At 40.4% G+C, this 20,305-nt stretch overlaps 1 protein-coding gene across 10 annotated transcripts in view; it reads left to right on the top strand.

Moving 5' to 3' along the window:
* The window catches only part of furinb (furin (paired basic amino acid cleaving enzyme) b), an 81,600-nt gene that overhangs the window by 25,174 nt on the left and 36,121 nt on the right, over positions 1 to 20,305 (top strand). For all 10 annotated transcript variants that reach the window (XM_038705058.1, XM_038705056.1, XM_038705057.1 and 7 more), the window contains 2 exons: positions 11,341 to 11,439; positions 18,478 to 18,573. In XM_038705058.1, the coding sequence (XP_038560986.1) occupies positions 11,341 to 11,439; positions 18,478 to 18,573 (195 nt within the window). The remainder of the gene's footprint in view (positions 1 to 11,340; positions 11,440 to 18,477; positions 18,574 to 20,305) is intronic.

Below are 20,305 nucleotides of genomic sequence, written 5' to 3'. Positions count from 1 at the left end.
CCCCATTTTTTTAATAAATTGTTAACTTTATCCATTGCCTGTAACAAAATTTGTTTGTTAATTTGTTTACCGTTAATGTCCCTAAATCTTCTAATTTAGTGGGGAAATTTACTAACATGCTTTAATGCACATATTAACTTGATTCATTTTTGCTAATAATATATAATCTAATTTTTTACACGCCTTACCTTTTAAACGTGCATCCCAAATAGCATTTTCGCTGCGCTGCTCGCATTTGATGCCAACTTCCGGGAACTATTCAGACGCTCTGATCTATGAAAAACTGGTCCATTGGTGTTACGAAGACCAACATGCAGCCGTTGTGTTATTGCCGCGAGTCTCTTTCGGAATGTACCACAGATATAAAATGGATTTTTTCTTCAGCTGTGCGGAAGTACAACCTAAGCGACTCTAGCTACGGGCTTGGTTAAAACCCGGTTAAAACCAGTTGCTAGCAACGTATTTGAAGAGTAACTGTCACTACTTAATGAATGAGCGTCGCTACTGAAATTTCATACGATCATTAATGATTTTCGGTAACACTCAACGCATGGCTGTCTCCCTCTACTCATTCTTCAAAGGACGAGCGAATGTGAGGCAGAGAGCGGCAGAAAGTGACGGTGAAATTTAGCGGAAGATAAGATCAGCATTAAGTTCATAGGTTAACGTTACAGCTCTGTCCTGTCCTGTACATCTTGATAGTTACATTAAATTAAAAAGAAAGGACTGTAGAACACGGAGGAGCTGAGATTAGTAATGTTAAAGCAAATTAGGGATGCAAACTAGTGCTTTTAAGCTAATGAGGAGATTATTCTTTTGGATTTTAATGTACAAATGAAAGGCTTGTAATAAGACAGAAGGGAGGTAGTTCTCAGGTTGCCTATTTTCAATGTTAATTTCTACAAATGGAAACAGCAGTAAATTAAGACACAAAAGACAAACTGCTGCTCAAAACAGCTTGGTGTTGTGCCATGAATGTAAAATCATTGTGGAGAGCATCAAAACTAACCAAACGAATTTTCCCAGATCTAATGGTCATAATTCAAACCCAGTAGACTTATTTAGCAAGTTTAGCTTTTGGGTGTAGTTTATTCAAAATCTTCTCTAGATTCTCCTACTTATTATTCACAAATGTGGCAATAACAATGTTATAAAATTATTTTTGAAATTTCTTTATTGGAAAACACAAAAATTTTCTTGGGGAATGACCACCAAACCCCCAACACAAAAATACCATTGTCATTTTTTACATTATACCGCCCCACGTTTTAATCCCCACGGACATTATTTTATTATTTGTAAATGTACCTACTTTGCACCTGTCTCGACTTCTCTTCTCCCTGCACTCACTCTCACACACACCTTTACCTCTGGTCTCTCACTGCGAACACACCAGCTTTCCCCGCCTCTCTCTGTTTCCTGTCTGCTCCCCTGAGTTTCTCCATCAGCAGTAGGTTATGTTTCATAAAGTCGCTGACAAGACACAGAACTCGTCTATTTTCTAGATATTTCCAGCTGTGATTCTTTCTAGCAGGTTGAAATATCCAGCATCTTATCAATGTCATCGTCCATCCCGGTATTTCATTGTGTCCGATGCCAATTTTGTAGACGTCACCCATCCCTAATTTGAATACATTTATTTACTCTGCAAGTAATTTTGTGACTGCATTTCCTTTTGTACGTTTCTTTTTTTGATGTTGTGATATAGGTCTTAAATTTCATTCATAGTGATCCTAAAAGGTCATAAAAAGGTCTTAAATTTGACTAGGTGAAACCCTGAATAAGTCAAATGTATGTGTAGACTTGCTTACATGGATGCTGTGATTCTGAAGTTGTCTTGTTTTTTTGTTTCTGATGCATTTGTGCATTGATTTATCTCTCATTTATAGTTCTAAACTGCTCCACCATCCCATCTGATTTGGGCAAAAAGCCAGCTCGCTTACAAAGGTTATTTTAGGTTCTCATGAAGCTATGCAAAGCTCAAGTTCCCATTCTCAATACACAGAGACCCCAATTCTCAAACTCTGAAGACACTGTTTTGATGTCCTCAACTGTCTATGCTTTTGAGGTTTAAGGAAGGGACTTAATGTTCTATGAATTTAGAGCGAGGCCAGGTTCAAAGTTGCACACCCCTCCGCTCTTGTATTCAGCTTGCTCTTCCACTCTCCATCTTGAGAGTCTTGTTCTTGATCTATGAGGCCGCTGTTAATGCTCTACTGGTGTGCACAAGCAATGTAGGAATATGTTATGTGAGGGTGTTTCAAATATATAATGCAATTCTTCAAACCACCCAATGCTTTGAACTGTACACCATGTATTTAGGTGTAGCTCTGTGGAGCTGAGATGATACTTTGTCTTGTTTTCTGATCGCATCTTGTTTTCGTCACATCAAGTCGGTTTGGTTATGTGTTAAAGCACTGCGTTGTGGTGTAGGTGGTGCAGAGAAATCCCTTCAAGAGTTCAGGCAAAATTTACTTGTTTTTGCCTACTTAAAGCTAAAAGTTTAAATACATATAAACATCAGACTAGAATTAAAATGTAAATAAAAACATTTAGACACTTTTCACTTGCTTTTAGAAACATGAATGTAACTAAATGAATTAATTAAACTGTACCGCGGCACCAGGGAATTCAGCATAGGTGATGGTGGTGGAAAAGAGCAGTGGGGTGAGTTGCACTTTGCAAATGAATAATCTACAAGCCTCACAGAATCCCGATGCTCTCAAACAGGCCACCGTCTGAGGAACGAGCCGGAGGCGACAGCTGGAGGCTGGAGTTGTCTTTTTCTTTTTTCTCTCTGTCTTCCACTCTCCGAGTAGAAGACAGAGAGATAGAGCTGTGAGTGTGTCGGTATGTGTTGGTAAGCGCGAAGATGTTTCTTCATTGTTCTGTGGTGTTTTAAGTGAGAGTGTAATGTGATTTTTCTCTCTATGGTAGTGTTTTTTAATCCAGTAGGGTTGCATCTTGTTGCTGTAAGTCTGAAGGTGCTGACAGCTTCCATTTTCTTGAGGTGAGCCCTTGAAGTGAAGGGCACATACTAGGCAGAGGACATTTTGCACATTCCTTTTCAGTAGTCCATCACTGCTGCTGTACACCCACGGCGTCTCTCTCAGTGCTCCTGCCTCCTTATTGCAACTATTGATAGATTGACTGATCCGAGTCTATGAAAAATCAATAGGACAACCCTTTGAGTGCTCTTCACATTGATTTTCCATGGACTGCAGTTACTGTACCAACAAGTAGCAGGCTTTTCATTCCCTGGGAAAGTGTGCTCTTTCATGACTCCGCGGACAACAGGTTGAAACAAAGTCATGTAGGAGCACAAGGCCACTATTAACATAAATAAGGGGACGAGGAGAGAAAGATTGCATGATGGAGTCAAGTGTAGCTTGTGTGTGCCAGTCCCTTCAGATCTGAATTGCTTTTTAAATTTTTATGACAAGGCAATTAAGGCAACATGCTGCCTTCAGGCATAAACAAAAGGCCAAGAGCACTCAGGTTCTACTTGTACAGCACAACACCTTTGAATACTAAACACTGTAGCATACTCAATATTTCAGAAGATTTCCAGTAGCAATGTTTTTTTTTTTAATTCACTCTCCAGCAGTTTTCATTTGCATAATGCTATGCTTCATTGCGTAAGCTCTTTGTGGAATGCACTCACCGTGGTGACACATTTGTTTCCATAGCTTCTTTAGATCCAAACTGATTCTGTTCATCTGTTTGCTCTACCCCTTTCCCAGTGGCTTGAAAATTAACCCAGTTTGATCTCAATCCTTTGCTTTCCGCTGAGGTTGTTTTCATACATCATCAAGTCTTCTGCTGCTTTTCCTCATGGCAAGATGAAGAGGCCCCTTGTGGCCCCAGATTCAGCACTCAGCAAGTCTGTTTACCAATGCCTCCTGAATCCGTGTTAGTCTATCTCTCATCCTCTCTCCTCTTTGATTTCTCCTCTTTTGTTCTTGGTCTTGCTCAGTGAATGGTAACAGCAGCATTACATGGATATATGTCTAGCTTTCTTCACCTGTAGACTCGACAGACCAGCGCTCTGTAATATAAGAGCAGGTTAACAATATGACTACCAATACAAGGAGAAACACGCCCCACTGCTCTGCTGGAGCACTGCAAAAAGCAGTGGATCCAAGTCTCCCTTGACTCCATGAACAGTCAGCGCTCCGGTGAAGCGTAGTTAAAGTTGGGTGTTTACTCATTTGGTTAGCACATTTCTCCAACTAAGACAGGGATTTGAAACTTAAGAGTCAGCCCAGTGGGATAAATTTAAAATTAAAAAGGCAAAGAGCGATCTGAAATATTTAATCTCCCCCCCCCTCACTTGCAAGGTCTTTTCTTTTTTTTTCTCAGTCTCCATGTCTCAAGGCCATAGCTCCCAATCTTTTGGGGTGGGGTGGGTGTGTGTGTGGGGGGGTGAGGGTGTGTGTGTGTGTGTTTGTGTGTGTGTGTATATGTGTGAATTACTTTGAACACCAGCATGTTTGTGAGTTTGAGATGCTGGCTGGATGTATCAGTGCCACTCTGAGCAAGGTTTGGGCTGAGTGATGATGTACCTTTTACTCTGCGTGTGTGTGTGGTTTTTGATAAGACCGCTCTCCCTGCACTGTCCCTTATCAGTTCTCTGAAAAATCACACCATGGAGATAAATTACATCAGGAATGCTACTTTTTCAAAAAAAATGTCTGCGAAATGCATGTGATGTAATTTTCTGGTCTAATCGAACTAAACCCATTGCAACGACGAATAAGAGATAGGGTTTAGATTCATCGTGTTTTATTCAGACATAGAATCACAGAGGGCGATACCATCATTGATTCAAATTACAAAGCAGTACTCATTTACAGTGACAGAACTGTATAAATGTAGTTTTATGGTAATGTTAGCTAAAGGTCAGGCATCAGCAGGGCCTCTATATATGTGCTCTCATGGTGTTTTCCATGACATAATGCCTTTTGTAGCCATTTCCTACTCAACCTTTTCCACTCCTCTATTCTCCTGTGATATGTTTCTTTCTCCCGCCTCACTTTCATTTCATTCCTTTCTTTCCTATTCCACTGTCTTGTACTCTCCCAGAATAGGAATAGGTCTAGCCAGGCACACTGTGATTTAGAATATCTTTACTTTCAAGGTCTTTGTGTTTTCCCCACAGCTACTTGAATAGCTTTAATTTATTTTTATTCAGGAACATTTATTCAATGGCCCAAATCGGTTTTCACACCTTTCACGGTGCCTCTATCTTGCTATACTTCGCCACTACTGAAGGGATGGCCTTCATAGGCATTTTGTTAAATCTTTGCTATTCAGCCACATAATTAACCAACACAATTTTTTCGTGGCTCAGCTTTTCCCAAGACAATAAGTCCCCTGAGCAGTTGAATGCAGTCGAGGCGGGCAACATGCAGAATCAGAGCTAAGATGCAAACAAATAATTACCCTTCATTTAAAAACACTCAATTAGGCTCTATTTCAGAGTAAAATAATGAGCGTCTCCCACTAAGCGGAACCCCAGAGTTTTCAGCTGTAATTAGTCCAAAAGATGGCAGCCCAGTGGCTCAGTGGACAGTAACAACATGACTGTTTTATTAGCCCAACAGCAAATATCCCATCATACCAAGGCACACCAACACATTTGCTGTGTGTGTGTAAACTGTAAACAACAAAGCAAGCACCCGTTTCTGTAGGGTTTTGCATTGATGTCTGTGTTGTCTGAATAAGCAACATAAATAAAAGGAAAGGTAACATATAGAAGCGAAAGAGGAGAAAGGGTTGGTGAGCTGTGTGGCAATCAATGAGCTCTGCTGCGCCGCTGACATTTCTATCTCAGATGTGCAACAGAAGCTGCCTCTGCAGCCTTCCTGCTGTACAAAGGAGCACAGGAGCCATTGTGTGCATTTCTGTGTAAGTCTCGCACATTTATGTGCCTAGAGAAGCATCTTCCATCAAGCTTAGTGGAATCCTATATCACAGGCTGTAAATTAAGGTGCTATAGTGTGAATTGCTGTTATAGCTGCGTCTCTAACAAACCACTGATGCTAGTGTTTTTCCCTGAAAGATGGGTCTGATTGACGCCAATTCCAATAAGGAAGATTTGTCTCTGTGCACTTTTCCCAAGCTTAAGGGAAAAACACTTAATGTGCAACTCTGTCACAGTCAATATCAGCATAGTGCATCTTTAAGCTCCCACGCTGAATACATAATATTTGTGTTCATTTCCCATATGAACATAGACACACACACACATGCACATTGTATCATTGTATTAGTCTGCTGGAATTCACACACATACTCTCATTCTTCGCTGCCTCTTCACAACCACTTCTCTGAATATTGGAATTCTTTTGAGTCTCTCTGCACTCTCAGTTCGGTGATAAGAAAAATGAGGGTTTTTTGTGTACCTTTTCCATCGCATATCACTTGAGACAAGCACAGCATGTCTGGCACAACAAATGTCAGGCACATTTCTCGACAAGTGCAGTGCATAATTTTATCCTCACTAGTTTGATGAGAGTGAAAAGGAAAACTTCCCTTCGTTTCAAATCAGTTTGCGACACTGGAGAGTTGCCTAAACACTTGTATGCACATACACTGCAATGTGAAACAACATTAGGCTACAGCCCAGTGAAAGCTTCCTACATTTCTCTTTCCGCCACCACTTATCTGAAGCCAATCCCCTGTGGCCAATATTGACTTACTGTGGCTAGAGACCAAGGCAGCCACCATAAGGAGAGACCAGCACAGGACACAGCTGAATATAGGATGCAGGGGACACACCGTGACATTACTTTCAGTCACCTTGAAGTACAACCTCTCTGACTGATAATGTCAGCAGATATCTTGAATTCCCCTGTGGAGTGTAGAAATACTGTGAGTATGACCACTGATATTGAATGCTGTGGTAAACAGCATCTTTTACCTCTCATTGCCCAACAGTGAGTGGTAGGTAGAGAAAATAGGTTAGGTAAAGGATCATTAGAGAAATAAAAATCAAACACTTGTGTGGTGAGTGGGCTGAAGAAATGGTAAAAAACAGGTTGATGCCTCTTTGATGCTTCACATAGCTCTCGGACTGATAGAAAGCTTTTGATACGCGGTCTTTACATCAGTTTCACTCAAATTCAGCCAACATGTAGACTCCCACATCTGTCTGTCTCACACAAGTGCATCCTTGTAAGTTCAAAGTTGTTCAAATTACAAGCTTGGAATACTTGACTTTCACATCAGATGAGCCCAATTTAGACAAATCTCAGTTCATAAATAATGTAATTTTAAAAATATTCACAGGATTCAAGCTATTCTTGCAGAGCAGACATGGAGGAATATTTTCTCTATGCTAAATGCTAATTACCATAATAGCACTGATCTAAGTGGGTTCAGTGTCCACGCTTGCAGACTCTGCTGCAAAATCCACCACAAAAGAAGGCTTTCCCATAGCAGAAGCTACAGTTATTTTGGGGCTGTTGTTCAGTTTTTTTGTGCCTTTTTAATTTTAAGGAATGGATTGAAATAAAAAAAAAAGGTTTTGCAGTATGGTTGTATGGTGGTGGTTGTAGCTACAAGTTCTGAAAACTGATTAAACCATACACAGAAAGATAAAAAGTAAATTATTGTGCTCCATATATTATATGGAAATATGAATATACATTACAATGGCTGATTTCACTGGAGTTTATGAGGACATTTACTGTAGTCTGTCCTTTCACTATCTACTGCTTTTACTATCTGAGAACATAAACTTTACTGAAATATTCTTTTGGAGAAGGTAAAAAGGGGATGATATGTGTTCCTTTGAAACCTGAATACATGGACTGCAAAGCCCTAAGTGACAACACACATTCAACACAAGGCTCCTATTTTCCTACAATCTACCAAGATTGTGTTAAGATCTGTTATCAGTTATTGTTGGCTCGGCCTCGATTGACATATAATGTTATAAATTTAACTTTAGTAGAGCGCAATGTCATCTTATTTTTCACTTTTATACTCTTTTCTACATGCATACATTTTTGAAGAATACAAAGGTTTCTTCAAATTTGTAATGTGCACATTTAGATTTAGCCAGAGGGAAACCTCAGGGCACATATTAAAAACACAAATTTGACACTTCTTCCCAATGTTCTCACACAGAGGTGACAATGGTTCGTTTTCATGAATGTAGCAATCTTATGTATACATATTTTAGAGATCACAACAAGATCTAAGTATGTACTGTAATATGTAAGAAAATAATACAGAACATGTACGCAAGTGGAATAATCTGAAAATGAATTTGGATTTAAAATTATTTTGACTTGTTCTGGTTTTGTAAAATGAATATCTAGTGTTGACTACGCCAGACTATTTTACTTAAATAAATGCCACTTCACTTTTATTCATTAGTCGATCGTCAGAGCTGGTAATCTGCAACAATTAATTTTTAATTATCTGTAACTGTGACGATTTCTGTTTATTAAATGTCTGTGGTTTTGGACAAAATAAGCAACATGAACACAGGACGCTGGGCTCTGGGATCTATTTTCTGACATAATATAGACTAAACGACTAGAATGGACAACACAATTGGTAGGTGAATTGGTAAAGAAAATAATCATTAGTTGTGCGCACTACTTCCCTTGTCTTGATTAGCAGTTTTATCTTTCAGTTATTTAAAGCCATCTACAATGGATACTTCTGTTGAAGATTAACCTCAGCCTTGCATCTGTGGAGATGCAAGCCTATAGGTGGGATGGAGATGGGAGCAGAACTACTAAAGAAAGAAGCACATGAGAGACAGGAGTGTAACGGGCAGTACGGCTCGAACGCAGACTCAGAGCACAGTGGCAGGGTGACTAATGACCCACAGTGCTCTCAATTATTACTGCTGGCACACATACACACATACACCATATGATTAATTCTGGTTCGGACTGTAGATGCATGACTCAGCCGCACTCATGGGCAGCTACACCACCATTTCTATCTCCGTCTCAATTTCCCGCGACCCGTAGACTCTTGGTCTAAATGAGGACATCAGCAATCTAGAAAATAGGTTTGTCCCGCAGAAAAGCCACCCCGGTGCCGAACAAATTAGCTTTCTGCCCCGCCGCAATCAATGTGAAAGTGGGTCTCATTAATTTCTCGGGTCACATCCTTCATCGCACCTTAATCTTGCATCATTCAGAGGCCATTTCCTTTTGCGTGGCTTTGACATTATTTTCGAGACGGGGTGTCTGCAAGGTCAGTTGCTGATTGTCTAATTTACTAAAGATGTGACAAAGTCAGTGCCAACTGAAGACCTGGAACAACAGTGTCTTCAAGGAGAGTATCATGTCATAGTAATATAAATTCACCTTTCTTTCCAGTGTTAACCATATTACCTAAACTATACTATATTGCAGGTGTAGACAAAAAGATGAGATTTTGTCTAACAATAATTAGACCGTATTTTGCCTCCTTCAAAAATGTGTTTGTAAAAGTCAAATATTGTACTAGTTCCCTCTTGGTAATAGGATATTAATTGTCACTTACTAATTACATTTATGGAAACAGGTCTTATTTATTTAAGTGAATCATTCAAGTAAAAACAACAAACACTGAACTCACAAGTGTTGCTGACATCACAATGTATGAGCATGAGTAAACCATTTCAGCTGTCGCTATAGCCGTGAGTTCTGTCGTAGTTGTCATCATCATTGTAGCGATTTTTGAACCAGAGTTTGTTTTTGTGCTGGTACCTTGGCTGGTTTAGGCCTCTCGTGGACCGCTGACTCCAGAAACTTTTCATATTCTTGGACAATACTTCCTATTTGGCATATTTATATCTGCTTGATACCCGGGAGTTTAATGATGATTAATCAAGTATTGCGTGACTTGAACACACAAGCTTTTACTCAGGGCTATAATAGTTTAAACAAATGACATTTTAATAATTTAAGGAGTGTCCTTTTAGTAAAGCTGTGTATCCTCCTTTACTCATCTTCTCTGCACATTATTGTGGGCAACATGAACTCCAAGGGAAACCATTTTTGTGTAACAGTGAGTAATTTAAGAATGATGGTCGCTCAGTTTATGTGGAAAATATGACGGAAAGGGATTTGAAATCAGGTCTTAATTACAAATATTCAGACAAATCAAGTCAAATTGGCCGGCGCTAGGCTGGCAGCTTTGTATCGGTGCTGCCAGACTAGTCCTCTGAGCTCCAGCCTCCAGTCTGGTCGGCTCTCAGACAGCCAGCCTGCAGAATCAGCCTGCAGCCCCAGGAGACCCTTCCATCCTGCTGCGTCTGCTCTTCTCCCTCCTCGCACACATCCATCGTGCCTGCTCTGCCTGTCAAACCCTGCACACACACCCCCTCCCCTCTTCCTCCGCTCCACTGGGCTTGTGAAGGTGAGCCAGTCCCCAGTGGCAGTACTGTACAGATTGCAATGCTTCCTCTTCAAATGGAGGATGCGCTCTTGTGAATACCCATGTAAAGAGTGGCAGGGCTGATCCCCATCTTCCTCTTTCTGCACCTTTTAGTTTCATTATTTTTTTTAGCCTCCTTTTACTGCGCACTTATCTATGGATGTTTGTATTATTTAGCCCCTGTGTTGCTGTCAGATGCGCTGTCCTTGACCATGACTAGGGTAGGCATAGGCTACTCCGTGTGCCACTTAAGAGCAATGCTGACAAAAAGAAAACAATTCCTGAGGTTTCCACCCAGTTTGGTGACAGCTGTCATCCAGTCGCTTGTCCTTGTAAAAGCTCTTTTATGAGCACAATATATGAAGGACAAATGACAGCAGCACGAAGAATGCTTCAGTCTAGCTCTGAAGTTGTGTAGCGGATGTCTTTCTGTTGGTGCACTTCTTCTGTGTGTGTGTGTGTGTGTGTGTGTGTGTGTGTGTGTGTGTGTGTGTGTGTGTGTGTGTGTGTGTTCACGCCACTTTCAAGTTAGCTTCTGTTCTTCTAGGTTTTGTTGCCCTCTGGATTTGACAGGTTATTTTATCATTTTCTCAAAAACATGATTACGGGGTCCTAAGCTTAATAGATTTAACATCTAACACTGTACTGGCTAGTAAAGATTTAACACCTCATTTAAGGAGTGATAAAAGACTGGTTGTTTTATCTGTGAAGGTATGCTCACATTTCTATTAGCCAGTGCAGCAATAGATACTTTTTTTGTCTTTGAATGTAGACAGAAAGGCTCTGATGTCCAAATGGACCAAATGTCGGTTTTTAGCTCTTTCAAAAATGCACACTGGCTGCACATTTTTCTCGTGTGCACATAAATGCCTTGGTGAGCACGGAGTGTTATCTGGCCATCCTGTTGCTGCAGGTGAACTCATTGCTTCTCCCTTTGTATTTGTGCAGGTTTTTGGAGATTATTATCACTTCAGGCATCATGCTGTGGAGAAGAGGGCTTTGTCTGGCCACAGGGGGATGCACATCAAACTGCAAAAAGAACCACAGGTAAGACTGGTGTCAGCTCTCACACAGCTCATTGCAGCAGTCCATGTTGGCAACAAAAGGCCAAAAGACAGATTGGATTACATACAAGAGAGGGTGTATATCAGCAGAGAAAAGATGCCAGCATCAATGACAGCTTGTCAAATTCTGTATTCTTTTCAGTCGACACAGGTCCTTCCATCTGTCCCAGGTCCTTCCCTCTGATCCAGTCTGAGGTCCAACGTAGCTGTAAATATGCAAAATAAACCCTGCCAAACAACACACCAGCTGGGAGTGTCTGTTTGTTTCTCCAGTCTTGCACCTAAATGTTAACTGGAGAGGAAAATAGCATCCAAAGCAAGGACATTTTCCATCCTTGAATATCATCTTCATTTGGACAAATGGCTGCACGCAGCCAAACCACCAACTTATACCTGGCACACTATAATGCTGCCTATATCCATAATACTGTTCCTACACAGGAGAAAAGTCTGGCAGTATTCAGTGTCTGTTGGAGATAAAGAATAAAAACCAAACCTGTATTGATTTTTATTTCATAAACCAAAGACAATTAAACTCTTGTCAAAAAAAGTCCTTTTTCACAAAGTGCTCTAAATCGGTCTTCATTAATAACAAGGTTTGGGGATCTTCACATAATGCAGTTCATGCACTGGATGGGAGTGGATTTGTTGGTCTATTTTGGGTAATATTCTCTACATTAATTACATTCACATTAAACACATAATTCTTTATTACAAGTAAACATACACAATCCATCAGCCTTCAGATCAAAGCACATCAACCTGACCAGATGCAGGAAAAATATCGAGGAAACACTCGACATGATTATCTTCTTCTTTCTTTTTTTAAAACACTTTGTTATACATAAAAATAAAAAGTTATTAGATGTGAAATTTAGATTATTACACTTCTATCTTGTGAAGGCAACAGGAGATGTGCTAACAGCCCTATATGAGAAATTAAATTTTACTCACTATCAGGAGCTCACATTATTTGGGATATATTATCTAATCAACACATTTTGTCGGAAATGGAGCAAATTATCGAATTACCTTACACTTCTTCAGTTTGCAGAGTGAGTCAGTCTAAATGTCATAATCTTTTGCAAGCTGTTTTCTGCTTTTATTCTTTCTTCTTTTTCGAAATAAGGTCCCCAGTAAAAAAAAATGCTTCACAAACTTCATATAAATGTTTATTCTATGTTGTATAGAAAATAATAATAAGCACTGGTCATTGCTGCTATTTAAAGCAACTTCATAGGTACCTGACTGGTGCTGAAAAGGGAGCAGGAATGAAGTGACGCACAGACTACCATGTGTGGTAGGCGAGGTAGGCCTGCCAAGTAGAGCCCAAGGACTACTCTCTAGCTTTTCCCCAGCACAAACCAAGCTAGCTGAGGAGAGGACTGATATGGCCTGACAAGTGCTGAGGCCCCAAGACATCATTAGTGAGATATGGTGACATTCACTGAGGCCATTGATGGCAGGGGTCAGGCTAAATGGACGTTAACAAGGCTCTGAGAGCATATGGGTTCAGAGGTGTCTGCCTGGCAGTACTGCGGCACTCCAAGGGTTATAAGATTTACTTTGAGAGCTCCAAAATAAACAACAAATTAGATTTAGTATGGGCAGTGACAGAGACAAGGATTTTATCAATGCTACCGAAGAGGATTTAATGATGTACAATACTCGATTTTAGAGTTGTATGCAATGCTGATGGGTAAAATGCAAAACAAACCGTAGACTAATAAGAAACAGTCAATTTAAAGTTGATGTCCTCCTAACAAATGGCTGAAAAGGACAAGAATTAATCTGGAAGATGGAGAGTGGTGTTCACTGCTTGGCTAGATTGCCTTTTTCCTTTATACTGTATATATGCTGTTTGACAATACCAAATGAGAGAGAAAGCATCATGAATTTAAAACTGGAACAGCACAGGGAGATAAAGACTTATCTCATACAAACACATTTTCGACAGAAGAGATTCCATCGCGCAGGTTTGTCTCAGTCAGAAGGTCCGTAGTTCAAGTTAACACCGTGCTTGAACCCCCAGCTGTTCAGGGCATCAGGTTCCTGGTTAAGGAGCAACAGTTTGTCCCTGCGTTACCTACCTACCCACACACAAACCAGAAACAGACCAAACCTCAGGCAAAGCATGACCACTGCCAAAAATCTTTGGGTTTGTGTTTACATGTGTTTGTGTGTGTGTGTGTGAGAGAGAGAGAGACCATCGGATCCCTGGAAAAGGGGATGGAGAAGGTTCTGCTTCACCTGATTCAAAGAAAACAGACATAAAAGGCAGCGGAAACATAATGGTTGGATTTGGATTAGTCAGTGGTGAGCTTTGAGCTTGTTACTGTGCCCCTCTCTGTAATCTGGCTGCTGTCTCTCACATTACCCCCATTGTCTCTTTTCCTCTGCTCCGCGGTACTAACATGCCGCTTATCACCGTCCCCTTGAATAATCACACAGTGGTAAGATGACATTGGCAGCTGCATAAGCTTTTACCATTATGCTTGCAAGGGTTGTTTGTCATCTTCTGTTCACACCCCACACCTTCTGAGGGAAAGAATCGATTTGTTTTGGAGTGGCTGCTGTTGGTTTTGTACAAACCGCAGTGTAAGGCTCTCTCCAGTTTTGCCACGGAGTTAGTCTGACTATAACAGTGCATTGTATCTTTTCTGTGCCTGAGGCTTTGCTGTTAAAGAATTAAAGCTGGCGATATTCTATATCTTTGTTATTGTCAACAAATCCTATAAAAGACCAAAACCAACAATGCCTTCGTCCGTGTCTCAATACTTTTTGGAATTACCCAGCTTGTCTGCAGGCGGCACTCAGCTCCGAGCCCACTCGTTCCTGCTAAAGACATAAACGTTTAAATATGAGTCACAAAAGGAGATATGTGTTTGTTGGGGACTATTTTCAGCAGCGGATTTGGAGTTGTATGTGTCCATGGGCTGTGAGCAGTTCAGCTGAAGACGGAGAAGAAAGAGAGATTCTTCCCTCTTAGTGATTCTATTTGAGTAATTTTTAGAGGCCCTTTCATGGGATTTGTTGATAACAAAAACAATTAAACATCACCAAACTTGTCCTTTTACATTCTTTCTTTCTTCATAAACTGCTGAAACACAGATTCATAGGTCAGTGCACAGGCTGTCTCTATCAGTCTCTCTGCATGAGAAACAATACCAGCATGGCTTCTCCTTAGTCATCAGACAAGCCCTCGGGCCATGTGCGAGAGAGGGCAAGAGATGGAACAAATAGTTTATTGCTCAAGCAGATTACAGACCTAGGTCATGTGGAGTCCTCCTTCTTGTCTAATGATTGCTCCTTTGTGTTGCTGTGTTTGGCTACTCTTTGTCCTTTTCCCAGACCTCAGGGCAGTGCTTGTACTGTATCTCATTAGTTCTCCATCAGTGACTTGGTCTTCAGGAGGATATCGATTAGAACTTGGTTTTCTCAGTCATTAACAGCAAGTGATCTGGCTGAAATGTTGCATTCCACATATTGCACACATATACACAAAATATTACACAATTTCCAATAATTAAGAAGATTACAACATATCGCACTGAATGTCAGTTTTCTTAAAGAGGTGGTATTATGCTCATTTTCAGGTTCAAAATCTTAATTAGGGGTTGTACCAGAACAGGTTTACATGGTTTAATTTTCAAAAAACACCATATTTTTCTCATACTGCACATTGCTGCAGCTCCTCTTTTCACCCTATGTGTTGTACGCTCCCGCTCTTGAGCTACAGTGTGATGCATCTTACTTGTAGAAAATCTTTGTTGGGAGTTGCACATGCGCAGTTCCCAGATAAGGACTACTAGCCAATCAGAAGCAGAGAAGGGCGGGTCGTAAGAAACAAGGTACTGTGATCCAAATCAAAACCGCTTCAGACTGCGACCGTGACCTCGCAGATGGTATAAGTTACTCTCAACCACATATCATTGTTCCACATCTTACCATAAACCACTACAAATATCACCATATTTCAACTCAATTTTACATAAAAATTGACCAAACAATTTGAACTTTTGCTCAGTAGCTTTCGCATCAGGTGTAACATTAGCATTATAGTTATAACTTTAGCTGTGTTAGCCAACATTTACAACTCCGCACTTGAACAGTCTGTGAAGTTACATTGCCGTGTTTATTTTAAATATAATTCACAACCAATAAAGCATATTTACAGGTTGTGATTATGATCACACGATCTATGCTGCCTTGCCGAAAAATGACTCGACTCTACTCGGCCCTGCTCCGTTTTCCATTGCAGACAGTACCCAGAGATGGTACGTAGCTTGTCTTCATAGCGACGCCACACACAACTGCCGCGACGTAATGTTCAATGCGACACACACACCAGCGATCCACACAGCTTTCTCTTTAAGTTAAAACGTTTCAACATTACTCAGGATGTAAAGACAGATAAGCTGTATGAATGGATTACTGACGAGCTGTTTTCAAGCGTTTCAGAGCAGAGCTTTCTGTGGGAGATGGGAACTCCCTTTGGGCTGGCTTTTTCACTTTGCAAACCTGTTACATGCACAAAAAAGATATTTAACTCAATAAAGGAGAGGGGAAAAAGCACAATACCACCTCTTTAAGGTGACGTTTCAGAAGTAAGCTGTGAGTTGAATGTGCTAACGTTTAATCATTTGCATTAATTAGCTGTATAAATAAAACTACAGTAGATGGCTGTATCAAGATCAGTTCCTCTGATTCATGTATCAGTTGGAATTGTGCTCTGATAATAATGTGGTGTGCAGTGGGCAGCGGTGCAATGAGGTCAGCCATGTGCAGTTATAAAAGTAATGAAATGAGATACATTTTAATTAGTCGAGGGTCACTTGAATGAGGTTAATGGCTTCATTCTCTGAGGCAAACTTTTCAACTAGGTTAGGAGTTACAGCACCCTAAGCAGCTGTACTGAACTCGTTTTTTATTCAGTCCACGCGCTAAGAGCATGGAATCATGAAATCAGGCAAGTAGAGAACCCTCACAACTGAACTGACAGCAACAAGCGAAAAGGAAAAGATCTATTGAAAAGAACTAAAATACTGAAATAACAAGTTGTGCTTTCAGAATCTTCCGGGCATTGTAAAGGAAATTCACAATTTCAGACATGCTTCACTTGAGTGTTCTTAATACAAAAGTGGAAACAGTTTTGTACAGCTTTCCCACCTTCAGCAGAAATTCAGGATGCATTTATCAGTGACAATACCGTGCAACAGCATTTGCTTAAACTGCTGTAGAAGATAAGTTTCTCTCCTATAATTTCACTCCATCTATGCAAATTCCCTCTGCTACTGTATTTGTTTAGTCCAAGTTAGCATTCAAATATATTTGAATGTGTTGCTCCTTAATTTATGTTTCATAGTGTTTGTTAAAGAAATTCCACAATCTACCTTTCTCCTTTTGTTTTTTTTTATGGATTCACTTCTCATTCTTTGGATCACACATACCTGTAAGTAATTTATTTATGTAAAAATCCTATGTATTATAGGAAGGCATGAAAGCAGGTTGCATCTTCCATATTAACCATGAACTGTGTGTTTTCCACAGATTGACAGCGTAACTGTGGCGGGGGGGTAGCAGTCGACTGTCACAGTGTTATGCCGAATTTTGCATGCCTGCCGATAATTTTAGGAAAATGCATTAAAGTTCTGCTTTTAAACACTGTACTATTCTTTGTGGGGTTCATCAATAGTGATAAATGATCAGTATATATTTTATGAACATTAATCGTTAATATGTTATTACACTTAGTTAAGGTACCATTTCTTGAGATTCAGCAAAGACATGTGACGTTAACCACGTTCAAACAGCGTCCTAAAGTGTCCTAAAAGGACCATAAGAAGTGAATTGTATAATTCGGCAAACAGATATTGTAGGCTACCTACCGAAATTTGCATCCACCTCGAGGTGTATGCAATTCACGGCAGGAATGCAGAATTCGGCACAACACCTGCGTTGCAAAACGTCACTAGACCTCGTGGGAGCAAGGCCTGAGTAAGCTCACGCAGTCTACCGGAGGTAGCTTGTGTCTGACTTGACGCACTGTTTTTATTCCCCTATCTATAAAGTCAGCGAACGCACCTGTAGACTACCAGTTATACAGCGTGGTAACTTCGACAGCTGTTTTCCAAAGTTAAGATAGCTCTCCGTACTAGCTAGGCTCATTAACGTTACGTGCTTTCTAATAACTGTTTTGAAGATGGGTCTCCGACATTGACAGCGTTGTGTTGGACTGATTTGCGCAGCGGTGTTTATGTTGTCCGTGTTTGCGAGAGAGAGAGAGGAGGAGAGAGAGAGCGACCGAGTGAGAGGATATGCAGAGCTGATATGCGCTTTGCAGCGCTGCAATCAAGAACGATTTTTAAATGGGTCGCCAAATTTACTTGGGCGGCTGTTCATCTACCTGGGCGGCCTAGTAAAGCCTATGTATGAGAAACACTGATGAATGAAAATGTCAAATTGTGTAATGCTCACGGAGCAAATTCCCTGTTACTATATATAGATACAAGCAAGAAAGAAGAACAGAAAAATGCTTAGTGGACCAGTCATTTTAACTGGCGAGTGGACAGATTATTTGGTATTGTGTAACTTTTGGCAAGGATGTTTGGAACCAATGTTTTTTTGTTTGTTTGTTTGCAACTTCAGAAACAATACTATAAAATTAAATTTACTATGTGTGATATTGGCATTTACTGTCACCCACCTTTACCAATCCTGTGCATATTCCAGCTGCCTCCAGTACTTCAAAGGCTCCTACTCTGGCACAGTGTACAGCAGCCACTTTTCCCCTGCATCTGAGGAATAAAATAAATTAGATTAAAATCACATCTTTGCCTCTCTTTCTAGTTATTACTTTTTTAACACAGCTGGGGCCGTGTTTTGTGACATCTACAGTCTGTGGGACATTGCAACAATTTCTGAAATTGGAACATTAGTAATGACACAAAAGCATGTGAGGATAACTGTGTAAATTATGAATTTTGTGTGTGTGTGTGTGTGTGTGTGTGTGGTACCCCAGGTTCTGTGGGCGGAGCAGCAAGTGGTGAAAAAAAGGAAAAAAAGGGATATCTATGAAGACCCAACAGACCCTGATTTCCCCAAGCAGTGGTATCTGGTATGTGATGGTCTCTTATCTTCTATATTAGTCATTATGTCAAATATGTCAAAAATGTCTAACATTCAGTATGTGTGTATTATTTACACAATATGTAGTGTCATTTGAAGTGGCACGGTTGTTGTGGGTAACTTCACAACAAAGCAATTCAAGTAGGTGCACAGTCAGCAGAATACTTTGATTTTTCAGATTTTTGTACTCTATTCAGAATGATACTTTTAGATTCTGATGCTTGAGAAGGTTCTTCTCTGCATTCAGATCTCATATTAGCAACAGAAGTAACAAAAGTGTTGTCCCTGACATTTTTCAGTTTCTGCTAAGCAATTATTTCTGATGAAATGCTGAAGGCCTCCTCAATAGTTTCAGCTCTACGGAGGCTTGTGACGATACCTGATTTAAAGATATATTCATTATCGCAGTGGCAGAAGTTCTTAATTCCCTTATGGTCAGTCTGATGCGCATAAACTGAATTGCCGTCTTTTGGACTAACCCTGTAGGCCTCAGTTACATCAGCTTTACCGCCAGCACCAATGGCATGGTTTCCTCAGCAAAATGTATCCAGGATGCTGGGTTGAATGTAAAATTAAATGCGGGGACAGGTGGACTACTAAACTGCGTCACCTGTAAAACATTGATAGCAAATGGTCCTGAAGCTGTGTTTTGTTTTGTTGTTTCTATTTGCCCTAATCTCCCCTTTTTTGTATGTGCGGAACCTCTGTCACTGCAACGGATTAATGACAACATTGACTATCCCAGACATAAATCACCAATGGATAGAAGTTGTGAAACCACCTCTGCCATTCAGCATTAGACCTCTAATCGTCTGAGGACTTAATCCCCCGTTCTCCTATTTAAAGTATTCTACACAGCTCTGGCTTGAAAACCAAACAAAGATGGTTTAGCTTAAGGAATATTGCCACCAGTGCTGAAGTTATATTGGTTTATTTGTGTACAGGGAACCACATCAGTGGCCTGTACTACGAAGGGAGTTCAACCTACTCAGGTGATTTTTTTGTGATAACTCGGGGTTATCAGACAAACTCAGGGGTGACAAACTCTGTCTGCCTACACTGGAGTTAAACGATACTACGACGGTGGATAAGATGTTGGTTAGTTGAGTCGGTGTTAACCCCATGTTAACTTCATTGGAGTTGGTGCGCGTTCGCATAAAAGGGGTGTGTTTGGCCGTGCAGGCAGAGTTTCTTCACAACGGCGCATGCTCTGTATTTCTCCAGAGGAATGCACGTTGGTAGTGTCAGGAAATTATGAATGTGAAGACAAGTTAACGGCTAAATCTAATATGGTGGACGACAAAGCCAGGGAGGCTTGTTGGAATCGCGTGGAGTAAAGTTGTAGCCTAATTATGTCCCCAGTCAAATCTCTATTATGTGTGTAATTTATGGGCTCTTCTTTTATGTGAAATATGTTTAAGATGTGAAGGTACAACTTCACATAAGGTCCATTGTAATAAAAAAAAAGAGGATAATACGAGAGAAAAATTTATTTCCAAGATTAATGTACAAATAAAAAAACTTGCATCTTCTCTGACATTATAGTCACACATTTATGAGAGAAACTTCACTTTGCAAGGCTGCAACATCACAGACACACCTCTACCCTGTAGTATGCATGCATTGGAAAGTTATATTAAACTTTGCAATCGGATTTAGCAGTGAGGAAAGTGAGTTTAGCCCACAATCACTATCACCCAGAGACTTTGCCTAGGATTTGG

This window comes from Micropterus salmoides, unplaced genomic scaffold (genome assembly GCF_014851395.1).
Source record: "Micropterus salmoides isolate LMB-PRFRI ecotype aquatic unplaced genomic scaffold, ASM1485139v1 Ms_hic_scaffold_8, whole genome shotgun sequence".
Taxonomy (NCBI): Eukaryota; Metazoa; Chordata; class Actinopteri; order Centrarchiformes; family Centrarchidae; genus Micropterus; species Micropterus salmoides.
Note: the sequence above shows the minus strand (reverse complement) of the source record. Positions and strands in the feature narration are given on the sequence as shown.